At 46.5% G+C, this 14,907-nt stretch overlaps 1 protein-coding gene across 2 annotated transcripts in view; it reads left to right on the top strand.

Annotated features, from left to right (window-relative positions):
• LOC149350395 (protein APCDD1-like) overlaps positions 1-14,907 on the top strand; it is a 175,784-nt gene that overhangs the window by 41,457 nt on the left and 119,420 nt on the right. For both annotated transcript variants that reach the window (XM_089579409.1, XM_089579408.1), the window contains exon 2: positions 3,639-3,777. In XM_089579409.1, the coding sequence (XP_089435535.1) occupies positions 3,639-3,777 (139 nt within the window). The remainder of the gene's footprint in view (positions 1-3,638; positions 3,778-14,907) is intronic.

Below are 14,907 nucleotides of genomic sequence, written 5' to 3'. Positions count from 1 at the left end.
TTTGCTCGCCGTGGCCGTCCCTCTGTGCCGGGCCCTTCTCGAGAGAGGAGCGCTCGGCGGCGGACCGTCGGGAGCACTGCTTGCTCTCTCCGGCTGGCTTCAGCTCGCTCTTGCTTCCGCCGCTTTCTTTCGTTCTTTCGTCTCCGCCGCTTTCCTGCGTGGGCCTCTTTCGAGAGGCGAAAGCGTCGGGCCGAGCCGATTAGGCTGAAAGCTTCGGCACCTGAGTCGGAGGGGATGGGGTTCGTTCGGGTACGATTTTTTTTTTTTTTCGGGCGCAATTTCACCGCGGCACTCGCTCGCGTGCCCGGCATCTCGCCTGGTTTCTGCGGACCCGCTTTCCGGCCTTGCATATTTGACGAGTCGTTTCTTCGGGACCGGTAAAGTGGCGACGATGGCCAGGGCTCGAGGACACTTGCTGTACGGGCGGCATGGTGTCCACATTTCTCAAGCAGCTAAGTGACGTTTACCTATAGACTTGTTTTGCCCTACTCAGATTTTCCTCGAACTGGTGAAATTTAATTTTTCAGCCTTTTCGCTCATTATGCAGTGTTAGCGTCAGGGTCGGATCTCGGATACTGTTTCTTATGTGTTGCAATGTCAGAATTTTTGTTGGCTCAAGGGATTTGTGCGGTAAAAGCTCTGTGTAGTAAATATGCTCCACAAAAGAGCCTAAAAACGGCTTCTCATGACGAGATAGAAGTATCGGCGAACTCGTAGGTATGACGGATACCCCTCTGAATGAATTAACGCAATGTCATTTAGGTTCGGTAGACTTTATCTGGTCCACGTACTGCCTTCCTTCTTTGTCCGTGCAGGGTGTCCCAGCTATCACAGTGTTTAAAGAAGCTGATAGATATGCAGGAGTGAAACTGAAACAGCATTACTGCATTAGAGGCAGCATCATGGAGAAAAGAAGGGTGTTCTTTACTTCTTTGCTAATTTAATAATATAGTTAAGATGATTTATTAGTCTTGCAATCCGCTCCTGTTACTCCAAAAAAAAAAGCCCACAGTGAACCAAAAGAAACACCGAGTGGCTGAATTTTTATGAATATAGACTCATCCTCCTTCTAAAAAACCTAACACTCGCCAAGAAATTGAAGAACAACAGGGTAAAACACAAAGACGTTTCGGGATCCCTACGGATCCCTATCCGTAGGGATCCCTACGGATCCCTACGGATAGACTCATCCTGCGCGCTTTTTCTTGTCATATATGTTCCGAAGAAAGCATGCATGCGAAACCCCAGAAAAGCGAAACACCGTTGGCCGCCCGCGCGCACCGGTTGTAACACAGGCCGAGCGAAGCGCTTAGCGCCACACCCGCATATGATTCATATTTTTCCAAGCGCGTTCAGTAAGCGGGGAACAATTTCTCAGTGAAGCTGAGCCATTTGCGTTTGTTTTGGTTCTCGATTAACTTTGGAACTTGGTGTTCGCGTGAATATCCAGCACTTTAAAGTTGAATCAGCTAATCAAATAAGGCCTAATTAAGAAATGCGGTGGTTTTCTCCAGGAAGTCGCCGGAAATGCTGCTTTAGTTTCAATATCACCAGCATGCATAACATTTTAAAAGCGCTGAATTATTTTATGCGAGGCAACCTGCGTGGAGGTGTGTGTGATGGCAACACCGGTGCCAACCTCTAGTTGGCACCGGTGTTGTTCCTGGCAGTACTCCTGTTTAACGCGCTTTACTTGTGTTGCGTTGCATGGTTTCCATGTGCTAACGTGGGCGCAAGATAGTAAGCACCTGTTTGTGACATTTGTGTGTGTGTAAATTCAGCATTTTTGGCACTTTGTTTTTGTTACCTTTTCTCATTTTCTCATAATTCTACAGGTGGGTACGCGTTGGTTTCGGTTTTTCTTTTCAATTTCTTGGAGTTAATAACTAAGCAGCTTGCTAGTAGAATACCTAATCCTCCTCTCCACCTTTCCTTTTCTTAGCATGTCACCCTACTTGCGCACTGGAGTACTTGCACAACTGGCCCTGTATTTTGTGTAGTCCGGTTAAATAACCTAGAAGTTATTGATTATTATAATATTTATAACCTTGCTTTCCGCACATAAAGAAGCACTGCACACTTAATGTCACAATGCGCGTCCTTATCGCCTACAGGCAGAAGAAGAAATGTTAGAGAGAGGTTTGGTTGGTGAAGCTTGCCAGCAGCTCTTGTGAGCTGATGTGTCATGTGAATGTCTATTTAAGAATGCGTCACAGGGTCACTTATTGCTTGCGGAGTTTCGCACGAGCGAGAACGGCGTACTACGGAGGATTTCGAAGCTCTGACGCTTCGTTTGTGACGCCCAGCGGTGATCCGATCATCGAACGCTGCCGGGGGGGGTTCTTTCTGCCCAGGAAATGACAATGCGCGAACGCACTCAGGTTTTCTCTAAACAATTTTCGTTTCACAACAAGCAAGCCCCCGAGGTGATTTCTTTCTCGCCAAGGATTCAATCACGATTCATGTCTGGAAGGTGAGTGCGGAACAGCAGAGAAGTGAAAAACAGCCTTCGTTGGGATTCAATTTTTGAAACTCCAGTCGCAGAGAAGTATGCGGAAGCTATTGGGACACAGGTGCTGTTTCCTTTTTCGGTTCTTATTGCTTGGAAACTGGTAATTTTGACTGCGCAGATACAGCTGAAGCGTTCTGATATAATCATGGTAAATGCTGAACTATCATGAAATGAGGATTACTGATAATAAAACAAACATCAGAGGAGAATGCCTGCAGCAGCACGCATGCATTGGTAATGTCACTTCACTTGGGCTACACATCCGGGCACATATTTGGTGCCACGCGTTTTTTCAAAGAGAAGATAGCGCTTGGAGCAGAGTCGCATGGCACGTTGTTGAATGCTTTTGAAAACGGCACCATGCCGTCTGTAAAAAAAAAAGAAAAAAGAAATGTCAACGCAAAATTGTGTGGTAGACGTTACCAGCTTAGCCCTCCACGCAAAAATCGATTACACGCGTAAATTTAAGGGGCAGGGTATGCCGTCTTTTCCCGCTTGTCGCATGCGGCACAGGCACTTTGTCCTGCTAAGAGGCATGGGATAGGGAATGTAGATTTTACGTCAGCGGATGAGGGGTTGAACTCGGGCAGCTGTTGGCGCGTAAGAATGCATCATGCTGTGTGCACTGGGCTACTGTACCAAGAACGTGGACAATAGGGTCTCTCATGACGCCAGCTGTAAAATAAAATGCTCTTCTTGTCGGCTCCCGCACGCTGGCAAATCGCGGTAGCCACCAATCGCAACAGTTGGAAAGCCAACCAATAAAAGGTTTTTCTTAGCGCAAACAGCCCTGCGAATTCGGCCTCTCATTAGCTGTCGCCTGCATAGCTTGATAGTGAGAGGACGAAAGACACACTTAAGTATGGTGAAGCAGTTTTTGATCACTTTTGCTGCTCCTAACTGGCACCTTTTGAGCTGCATTATCTGAGAGCTTTAACGTGAATATCATTGAAGGAGCACACTTCATATGCAACGCTCATGTGCAGACTGCAGATAGGTTTTGTTCGGTGCAGACGAGGAGAACCACGGGAGTGAGCTGCCGCCCTGCTCAGGGAGAGTGGCCCGCGTGTACGTCGGCGCTTGGGCATCCGTGTTGACGTCTTGTGTTTCGCTGTGGCTGGCGCAGGGTTCCCGGGCCGCGCGTTCGCCAAGGGTGAGGACGGCAGCGCTCGCTGCTTGCGCTGGGCCAGGGACTTCGCTCGCAACTGGCACGCCGAAACCTCGCCCTCTGAGCCCGACCTGAGCGGCACCTGGGTCTCGCAACGGTACGCGGGGTTTGCTCTCATGCCCTTTGTAGATGTGTAGCACCGTAGTCTCCTAGCTGTCCCCATCTAACAGCACGCCGATCTTGAAGGAACTGTCCACGCGCAAGTACTTCTTCAAAACGCTTTCCGGCCACGGAAAGCCGAGCGCGATGAAAGGGCAGCGTGAGCCTGCAGCTGAGATTGCAAGTGTGCTCGCATGCGTTCGCAGGCTTGTGCCCATGGCCGACCGGGATTGCACAGTGTAACGGGGCTCTAACAGCCTGTCTTGCGTCGGTCCTAGCGGACCTAAGTTGACAGCCATTTAGGAATCGCGCCGAAGTGTGCTGTGTTGTGCTTGTGCTCGCTAAACTTTTCTAATAGAAAAGTTTAGCGAGCACGAGTTTGGGTTTTGTCAGTTAGAAACTTGGACAAGATGGCGCTTGATGGCGTCGTGTGCCATTTCTTGTGTCTGGAGTGCCAGACCCAACACCCATGCGACCGAGAGACGCTGCCATGCTCGCAACAGCATGGCCAACACAGGCGATGGACGGACCGCGGAACGCCGGCCTTTCGGTGGAGATCTTGCAGCGGACCCTTTCGGGCGTACTGCGAACTCAACCTCCAACAGGGGTCACATTTTGAAGATACTACAAGGTGGCTTGAATACTGTCAGGAATACTTAACCAGAGGTTGTTCATGTGAGTTCCCTCGTCGATATATAAATCTTTACTAACGTACCATATTATCGGGTCTCCCATGAAGCTCGCTTCATTGTTCGTGGGTCAAACCCGTACGCTTCTGCGCAGTTTTTCTGCTGGCGCAAGCGGACACCGTGTTTCATTTGAAACTGTTAAACTTTATTAGCGTTCTGAATGAACAAAAATTTCAAATCGTGAAGAGACAGAGCTAAGTAAGTTCATTTCGTGGGTTGTACAGGATTGGTGCTCAATGTTATTTTTCTGGCTGGCACGTCTTTCACATAAGAAGGAAAGCGAAAGATCCAAAATATTTTTATTGCTCATTTTTCCTCACAGTGCGTCCTGAATTAATGCCAAGGCAACGGCCGCACAAAATGAGAGGAAAAGTATCCTAAATTACAGTTGCTTCAAATACTGAGACACCTGTCATTATGATCTGGCAGTCCATTGTTGTATGTGGGAACCGTTCAAGGACCCTTCATTTCTAGAGCTGATGAAAAGGACCGCCCGAGGAGACCACTTAGCTTCGTCCGGGCACAACAGGGCCAAGCCTACATGCGTAGAGGGCCAACGTATACACGCCTTGGGTAATGGCTTATCAGAAGAGGGCAGAATTAAGAGTTTCACAAGAAACGTCTCGCAGGGTACAGCTCGCGATTACTGTAGCTCCCGTAAGGTGGATTCGATCTCACAGTCCTGAAAAACACTGCGAAAAAATTTCGGTGGCAAACACGCAAGAACAGAGAAGGATAGAGTGCCCGAACCGAAACATTTGGACTTTGGTGAACACAATCGTAGAATTTAAAAAGACTAAACGGTATACAAGAGCACCGTAAGGTGACCGGTGTATACGGCCTCAGGGTAGCGCCGACTGCTCATTACATGCCGACATTAACACGCAAACCGTCTCAACGGCCAGTCTGTGCTGTAGGATCGACACGCCCGAGCAGAGCTCGGGATACAGCGTTCTTCCTCCAATCTGTTCCCGCTGCAAATGAAGTCCTCTTCCCAGCGGGGCCATAACGCCGCCCATGCCCGTCAACCTCGGCTGCAAAGGAAGTACCGTGCGCTGCGTGGCACGCTCGTCTCCCCTGCTTTCGCCCAGATTTGTTCCTTTCTTTCATTTTTTTTTTCTTTCTTGTCCCGCGGCACGCCCACGTTGAGCAGCCCCTCCTGACCGCGCCGAAGGGAAGCGCTGCAAGAAGAGGAGGAGGAGGCTACGCGACGATATTCTCAGACACAGTTGGACGGTCCATTTGCCCAGGCGAACTGGGCCCGTAGAGAACAAAGGGCTCAGCGAAACAATGGATGCGGAATCGCAAGGCAGAGCAAAACGGTAAGGAAAGCCTCTCTGGCTGCTACAGTATAGGAAACAAACTTAGTTTCTTCTTCACTTGCCTGCCATGAAACCCAATTAAATCAGAGCTGCCGGTGCACTTTTCCGGTTACGACGCATCGCTAGTGTCGCGTGCTTCCTTCTCTGACTGAGTCTTCTTGTGCGCGTGCAACGCGACCGTGATTCCCATCTTTTCCTAAACTGTCGCACTTGCACCTCAGCGCACCGGTCTTTATTCAACTGCTGAAAATGAGCGGATGTTCGACAGTTTTTGAGCAAGCGTCTTCTTTGCTCTCCACATCTCCAGCTTACTACTCGGGCTTGTTTTTTTTTTTTGTTTTTTTAACGACTTTAAAGGGCAACCGCATAGATTATAGAAATCGACAAGCTTCAAGGGGTCGAATTTGTGAAATTTGGAGGTAAAACTTGCGAAGTCCTTTTGGGCTAGCATTTGAAATGGTGACGTAATCGCTGATTAAAATCGCGACGGTCTTCAAGCTTCTCCGCAGCGCACAGCGCCGAGTGAGGGGCTCATGATGACGTTATTGAAGGTACCGGTACATTTCCAATGCATAAACGCTTGCTATGAAGGAAAAAATCCCATGCCACAGCAGGCAAAACTCGCCGAGCGTTGTTTGTCAGCATCCAACGAGGCCTGGCAGGGCGTGGTTGACGGCAGCGGTAATTTGAGATCTTACCTTCCGTGACGTCACACCGAGCTTCCTCGCACTCCCCTGGTTCTCTGAGAAGAAACCTAAAATTCAATTGTCGATTACGTCACTATTTTAAATGCTAGCGCAAAAAAAAAAAAAACTTGGCATGCTTTACTTACAACCTCAATAAATTTCAATCTTAGAATATTGCGGAATTCTCAAGATGTGTTGCTGTTGCCCTTTAAGGGTCATTCTTGGAGAGTGCTAATGGGGGAGGAGGAAGGGTGAGAAAGAGAAGAAATAGCAGTTTTTCTGCGTTGTGTAAAGTGCGGAGCGTTAAATAAAGCCGAATATAATGCGAGCAGTGGCCTGAAAATAGCCAAGACAGAACGGGTCCATTGGCATATGGTGCGAGCATAAACATTTACTTCGAAAGCGCGTTGAGAGCATTGGACATTCTGCGTGTGCGTTTTCGGACAGGCATGGAACACGAGGCCCCAGTTTAACATCCTTAAGTGTCGCGAAAATCCTCGCATCATATATGACGCCTTCTCGACATCTCGTCATCGGTTTCCCAGGAACAGCGAAATGACAAGCGCTAATAAATTTTGCGCAGAGGGGAGCAAAAATCTACCGAAACCGAGTCAATAAGTGGTTGCCGGAAGAGCAACAGTCTACTGGCCAGGTTAGTGCTCGGATTTTGGAGCCTGGCAGTGACGTCTAATTTTGGTTTGCATGTGGAAGCTCGCCTCTGGCCCTCCGTATGCATCCACGTTATCAGGCAATGCGACTCGCCCTTTTCTCGTGCGAGACAAATCCTCGAAGAGGTCACTGTTACTCGGCGTCAACGTTCATTTCGTGGCCAACTCTGCGAGCCCGTACCTTTCGTCTTCTACATTCCACGAATCCGAACGCAGTTTAATGGTCGGTAAAGATAATTAGGTACGTCTCGTTGACTCCGAAGCCCTACCTACGGGACGAGCGACGTCCTAGCGCTTAATTATGCGCATATTTTGACGTGGCGACGTTTTTAACCGCTGTAATATTGCTTTGCACGAGCCCGGGAACGCAAGCAGCTTACCGGCGAATTAGACATGGGAAATTAGACGCAACCCTGAGCGCGTCTGAACGCGAGCCTAGACCGCACAGGTCGCAACCGTTCACCGATGAATGAGAGAAAAAAAAAAGGAGCCACTGCGGCCTGCCGCCACCAGCGCTGAGGGTACCCTGCTTCACACTGGCACGGTGATCGTATGCGTCGGTGAAGTCGCCGTTATTGATCGCAGACCTTGAGTGACGTGTTCACAGGTCGTTCATAATGTAGCCGCTCGAGAAAGAAAAAATAAGTCCAGGAAATTTGCTGAAGTTGCCGGCAGGGAATATATTTCAGATCCCAGTCCTCTCCTGTGATGAGAAATTGCGCCCGCGCGTCCGCTTTTGACTGGTTTCTGAGTAAAGGCGCTTGAGTTTCATAAAATGTGCTCGCTGTACAAGCTCGAAGACTTGCTGCACGCATTCCGTCCCCTCGCCTGATACATTCTGATCCGTTCAAACACGTGCACAGGCGGCCTGCATGGTGGGAAGGATAGAGTTAACTTCTCCCGAGAACGTCAGGTTAAGAGATTTGTGAGCGCTGTTACCGTAAGCAGCGATTTTAGCCGCGCAAAAAAAGCGTTGTTCCGGCTGTGCATCGCCTTTAGCGAAGCCTTTTTGCCGCTGACGTCGAGGCTTGAGTCAACGGGAACAGCCAGATTTCAAAGTTCTGCCTATACAGGAGGCGGGAGGCAACGCATCTACGTCACCAGACTTGACGGCCAATTCTCTATGTGGCGAACACGGAGCGAGGGGCGAAATTCTTGTGGTACAGATAGCAGAGGGGTTTGCTACTTGGTCTCTTGAATTCCTTTTCAGTGCTTGGGATGTGGCGTATGTACCGTAGGCAGGAAAAGAAAATGAACCACTGAAAATGATTGCCAATGTTATTTCTTGATACCTGCCGTGACAGTAATCGTTTACTGTGGCGGTCGTTAGTCAGCATGGCACACCGCGCCTGTTGCGCTCGGAATTTTCTTACTACAGTGTTAAGCTACCCGCAGTAAAACTGACAGAAACGTGCATAAAATTCGCTGAAAATTGGCGATTATATTTTTCACAAATGATTGCAGGCTGCTGTCGCCTGTTTTAAAGAGGAAACAAAGCGCAAACGCTTTCTCCTAACATATTATGGAGGGGGGCAGCGTAACAGCAAAGGAAGAAAGAAGATCTGCCGCGCTGCCTGCCCACACATCGCTCCTCCGGAAGACGACAAACAAGAGCTCGGTTATTCGGGGAATTTACATAAGCCTCCTCTTCGTGAGCAACATTAGTCCCTTGAAATATATTTTGCTGCCAAGTTTAGCGCGTACAGGCTTGATTAAAGCATTTTCTTTTTTTTTTTTCTGCGTGTGTATGGGTCTTCTGCGTAATTAAAAGACTCTTTTCTTTACAGCGTGCAAGTGTAGTTTGTAAAAGCACATTGTTGCAAATGTAAAGGAACGAGCATTAAGTTTATTAAGTTAGTCGGATTCAGGGACGTCCGGACGTTTACGACTCAAGGCTCTTAGGGGAGAGCTATTTTGGACAAATGAAGTCGAGGTACTCTAATGCGCGGCCCAGCGGTAACCAGATTATGCCGCTAGGTCAGATCCTACAGCCAAGAAGTGTGGACACGACTCAGGAGCAAAAACAGATGAGCTCCTTTCAAGTCCTCTTTAGAATGTTGCATATTTTTCTTCCGTTGCGAAAGGAAAGAAGTGTGCGCGTGGAGATTTGTTTAAATGGCTTTTAAGAACAGTACTCAGGAGCTTAAGTGATGAACGCGTACGGAGCGCTGGAAGCTGCTAGACAAACAAGTGTAACAAAAAAGAAAGAAAGAAAGTCACAGGGGCTGGCCAGTGGCATGCTGCGACAGCCAGGGCGCTGTGAGCAGTGGATATGTGCGCATTCGTCTCGTTCTTCATTGCCCTCATTCGCCGACACCTCCTGACGTCCCGATCCTTGCGCAGCCCAATCGTCGTTTCCCAGTCCAGCTTTACTCCCTCTGACAGCGGGGGTATTGGCAGAATGACTGTTTCTCTGCTCTAAAGAGGAAATCGTTGCCGCCGTAGGCAAAAGACTTCTTACTCGAGGAGGTGCACACAAGAATATCGGTGTTGTTGCCTCTATATTTTCTCTCACTGTATGCCATGGCAGCGTTGCTCAGGAAGCCACAACTAACGTAAGCAAATCTGGGGCGGGATTCTCAAAACTGTTTGCGTGTGTTCGCGACCGATCCGGAAATCATGCGAGGGCGCCGTCCAATCGAGGGCCATGTTAACGAGCGAGGTGTTTTGAGCATTAATTCGGTCCCTAATATGCTGGTGTCAGCTGCCTCTTCACCAACGCCGTCAGATGTTTCTCACAGTACACAGTAAACGTAAAGCATTGAGTGCTTTCTATTCAAGCCATTCTCAACATTTTCAGATATTCATTGCATCTTTAGACAGTAGTAGCCGTTCAGGACGCGCATTGTCGTATGTTTGTCCATTGGTCACTGCGAAATACAGCCTTTATTCGCACATCTTAGTACACTTCCGCAGTACTGACAATGGCTTTTCCTTATCGTGATTTCTTCGTCCCTCGGACGCACCTGATCTCAATGACAAACAGCACTGGTATTCATATTTTTATCATCGCAAGGATTTCATCGGAAATCGTGTAAGTTTCATGTCAAACGCACGCCGTTTTGCGGCCGCAGTGACAACCAGGTACGACCGGTATAGAGGATGGCGATGTTCTCGACTGGTACTTTCGAAGATATATTCGCAAACCTCGACACACTTCGTTAACTTCAAACCAAAATTAAAGAGGGTACAAGTCTTATTTATTTAACAAGGGCTATAATGATAGCATCTACATTAATAACGGTAGTAACAACAACAGTAACAACGACGGTAGTAAAATAAAAACGTCATTAAGTTATTTCAGGTAAACAACTTAAGAAACGAGTCAGCCTAACCTCCGAAGGCTTATCAGGCTGCACTCGGCAGTCAAAGACAGTTGACAGAATAAGAAATCTAATGAGAGCGCAAGGAGAAATTAAATGAGCAAAATGAGTAAAAACCAAAAGAGGAAGGCACATAAATGTGAAAAAAAAAGAGACAAATCCATGTAATATACACAGAGAAGTTGAATAATTTTCTTTCAAATAGCGATTGAGTGCCCGTTTACTCGACAATGAAAATAAATAAATAAATAAATAAATAAATAAATAAATAAATAAATAAATAAATAAATAAATAAATAAATAAATAAATAAATAAATAAATAAATAAATAAATAAATAAATAAATAAATAAATAAATAAATAAATAAATAAATAAATTGCGAACGTATAAGAGACTACCACAGCTTGCGCATCGTGTATAACAGCGGCGAGTACAAAACAAAGGGCGATTTCTGGTTAAGTTCACGTTTGGTAGTACCCTACACATATTCTTCTCGTTTTACATTACGTTTCCTGCGTGAAGCAGCGAGGTGGGGCCTGCCTTTCAGCATTTAACACTTCAAAAAGCTTTGTTAATGCTCACTGATTCGCCAGGCTTATCGTTCTTCTGTCCCCCCGACAAGAATACCGTGTGCCCTTTGGTACCAAATATTTCAGAACATTGTCATTATTCTGATTTTTTTTTTCGAATAAATATGAACCAATGTCAAGCGTGAACAAAGTGTACATAGTCTGGGGCAGCTGGAGTTCTAGGTGGCATTTAATTTAGGTAGGATGTAATTATCATTCTTGTGAAGAGTGATACGCGAATACAAACTAGATCTTGCAATGCGTAGAATATTTCATTTATTGATTATGTGTTTTTTTTCTCATTTTATATACGCTCTGGACAATACACGCCCCAAAACATAGCAGGTTCTTTCGTGTGTGCAGGTTTACTCACTCTAATTTGTCGTTGTTTTGACGCCACCAACCCCAGAATTTCAGAACACACTACATATGAAGGAAACAATGGAGATAAGAATTACAAGAATGAATATCAGAATGACCAGGCGTTTTTATAGGCATGCTATAATGACAATTTTGCTTGAAGGGCTTCAAATAAATGGTTGCCAAAAAGTTTGTAGAGGGCATCATTAGAGGAAAATTTTGATTTTATCGCCGTCTTTCCTTACATTCTGGTATATACATATTTCAACCTAATTGTTATCATCCGAATTACACAGCACACCATTAGCTTTCAAGCAGTATATCATGGATGCAAAGAAATTAATTTTTTTTTTGAAAGAGTCGTCTTCCATAATATTTTGATGGAAGGTATACATTCTTTGGGGTATACATTTTTTGGGGCTCGAGAGCCTGTCAAGCTCATTGGAGCTTTTTTTCTCTCGATGTTCCCTCTCATTGTTGAGTAAATAAAAAAAATCAACTTCATCTTCTGACTTCTTGATTTGTACTTTGAGTTTTGATTCTTTTGACAAATTCTAAGCGTGGCTGTTCTAAGCGTGGCGATTTAATAGTGCTCACAGGTTTTGACTTTTCGGTAAGTAGCGATTAAGCCAAATAAGCACGCATTATGTTTACACATTTCTTATCCGACAGTATGTGGCCGTACTCGAAAATCTGTAATTCTGCCAAGTCGACTGTTTTTCCCTTTTCTGCTTTGCGGTTTTAAAATACTTCATGCTCTCTATCCAACATACAACGTAGAGAAGGAGGTAAAATTTGTTAAAACATGCCTATTTCTTCATGATAAATAAAAATACTATGCGGAAAAGGAATCCAGAGTAAGCAGTGATTGGGAAGAATGAATATCTGATGTGGGAACTCACACACACATCGTGTACAGTACGCGTTGTTAGGATATATTCAGGCCGCAGTAGTAACGGTCGCTCTGAAAGCACGCCTTTCGAAGAGCCCCTTTGACGAGAACTCATGGTGACACCAATTTCGAGAGTTGCGACAGGAGTGGGAAGCTAGCCTTGCAGTATTCTGCACCTAGCAAAATTGCTTCGACGTGTTACCCGCTATTGAAGATATTTTTCCTTCACCTAATGGTTTCCTTTTTGGCGATGCACACCTGAAGAAAACCAAAATACAGGGAAACACGATAGTGCATAAGTTCTATGTCTTATTTTGGTATCATGAAGCAAACAGCGCTATCTGAGACACACACAGCAGGACGAATAAGCAGACGAATATGGCGTTGCCCGCCAAAATGCCTTAGTCCACCAACTAACCCGCGAAACTCTTGACGCAATGTATTTTGTGCACGAAGTTCCTTTATCGAAAAAAAAAAAATGGTTTGCTTACTAGAGCAATTGAGGCCACTTCTGAAGGTCTGTATTTGTTGATGGCGTTAACTATAGGAATGTATCGTGAAAGCAATATTTCTCGTCCTGTTGGACCGAACGTAAAAAGTAATTGTGGTATCAGTTGCCGAAATTGTGACAGTTTTCTTCTTGATTAACTTGCAAGCGCGTTGTTTTTTATTTTTATTTTTTTGGAAACTTTTCTCGTCGGCTCAAAACTATCTTAGAGCAAGAAACACAGAGTCGACTTGCTCATTGGCACATTTAAATTTTACAGCATTCATTGGCCTGGACTATATGCTTTCGCTTTTCTACATATCTGCGGGTGCAGCTAGCTGGGAGCGCAGAATCCAGCTCCGCTTGGAGTCATTTATCCGCAAATAAACTAAAACTTGAAAAGGGCATCAGAACGCCTTCAAAACGCAGCCAGGGAGCGACCGCGTTGCGAACCTGTAAGGAAGAGTCGGGCGGGTCGGCCGGTCCCTGAGTCCGGCTTTCTGCGAGCGACGTTTTACTGCTTGACAGTGGCCCGGCGGCCAGGACTGGGACGGGGGCGATACGATGGCGTCTCTGGCGGCCGGATTTGCTCAGCGCGCTTTGGTCCGTTTGACGGCCCCCTCTCCGCGCGGCGAGGCGCAGTGCGCGCTATTACTCACGGGAGGGCCAGGCAGGGCCGATAAGCCCCCCGACCAACTGTAAATATATATTCCCCTGTTACCGCTTCAAGACAATTTCGCGCTGCGCTTGGCACTTAGCAAGCACACTTCCTTCCCACACGATGCCGGGAGAGCTTTTCGGTGTTGCCCCCCGCACCACTGGCTCGATGGCTGCCGGCGGTTCGCTCTCGCCGCAGTCAACGGTGTGCAATAAAAACTCGCAGCGCGGTGAGGGAAGGGGCAGGGAAAACGGCTCCAAACAGCTGAGCGCCGATGGGGCTACCAAAAAAACGAGGCTGTTTTCAAGTTTCCTCAGTCAAATGTCGTTGTCGTGCACGCTGTGGAGTCAACAAGCAAGAGACGAGGAACTTCTAGCCGGTCTCTCCTTGTAACGCGGCAGTGAGCGTACGCGGCCAGAATAAAGGAGCTTATATCATGGCATAGCTCAGCGCGTGCCCTTCGGGGTCAGTGCTCCTGCTATCTTAATCAGGTTTTACTTCATTCTGCTTGATTTTCTTGTAGGCGTGAGGGGCGTTGCGTGTGGCCTACTCTGTGGTGCACTTGATGAGTCGAGCGCACTTAGCGTTGACTTGTAACCACATTCATTTACACTTTATGTTCTTGTTTTATTCTCAGAACGCATAGAATTACGGCTATCGTACCAACTTTAGTTTTTCTAGAGCCGTTCTCACGACACTGCGCACGTTTCTGGGTCCTATCCGATTGCTGAGTGAGTGTAGTGATCTCTTTGCTTGCTTGTGACAAGAAATTCTTTTTTTCCGGCCTACTTCCGCTGAAAAACCTCAGGGAACTTTGACTAGATATCGTGCAGAAATAACGAACGCTAGAAGAAACAACAGCAAAGACGTGCTTCTGTCCTGTAGTCTCTCTTGTTTCTTCCTGTGCTCATCATTTCAGCGCACTCTATTTATCCAAAGATCATGTACCAAATAACCCGTCAAAAAGTCTTACTACTTTAGGGAAATTTCGCTCTTGCATCCCCATCATCCTTTCTGAACTTCTACCTAGCAGCACACTCGTCAAAAAAAAAAAAAAAAAAAAAACAACCTTGCTTTGTCGTTGTTGCCAGCATCCTAGGCACACTACCTTGCTTTCGGGAGCAATGTAGCTGGTAGCTGAGGATCTTTCATCTGAAAATCTTTCATCTAAAAGCGTTCATCTTCATTCAAAAACTGAAAATAAAATCACAATGATGCTTTTGGCTCCTTCAACTCGTTGCACACGAGCGTGCAAGGGATACAAAAGCTTCGACCACAGGTGTTTACTTTTGCGGTAAAGGGCTATGTTGCCTGTTTTCTTCATATCATCGGCCTTTCCTTGCTTACTAGCCTTCGTGTATACAGCGAGCAACAAAGCGTGCTTCTATAAAGGCAATATTATTCGGAACAGTGCTCATTCTTGTGTCAACAACAACATGTCCGAGCCGCGTCTGTGACTATTGTTTAATGCAA

This window comes from Amblyomma mixtum, chromosome 3 (genome assembly GCF_055824585.1).
Source record: "Amblyomma mixtum isolate Tamu chromosome 3, ASM5582458v1, whole genome shotgun sequence".
In the NCBI taxonomy this organism is placed as follows: Eukaryota; Metazoa; Arthropoda; class Arachnida; order Ixodida; family Ixodidae; genus Amblyomma; species Amblyomma mixtum.
Note: the sequence above shows the minus strand (reverse complement) of the source record. Positions and strands in the feature narration are given on the sequence as shown.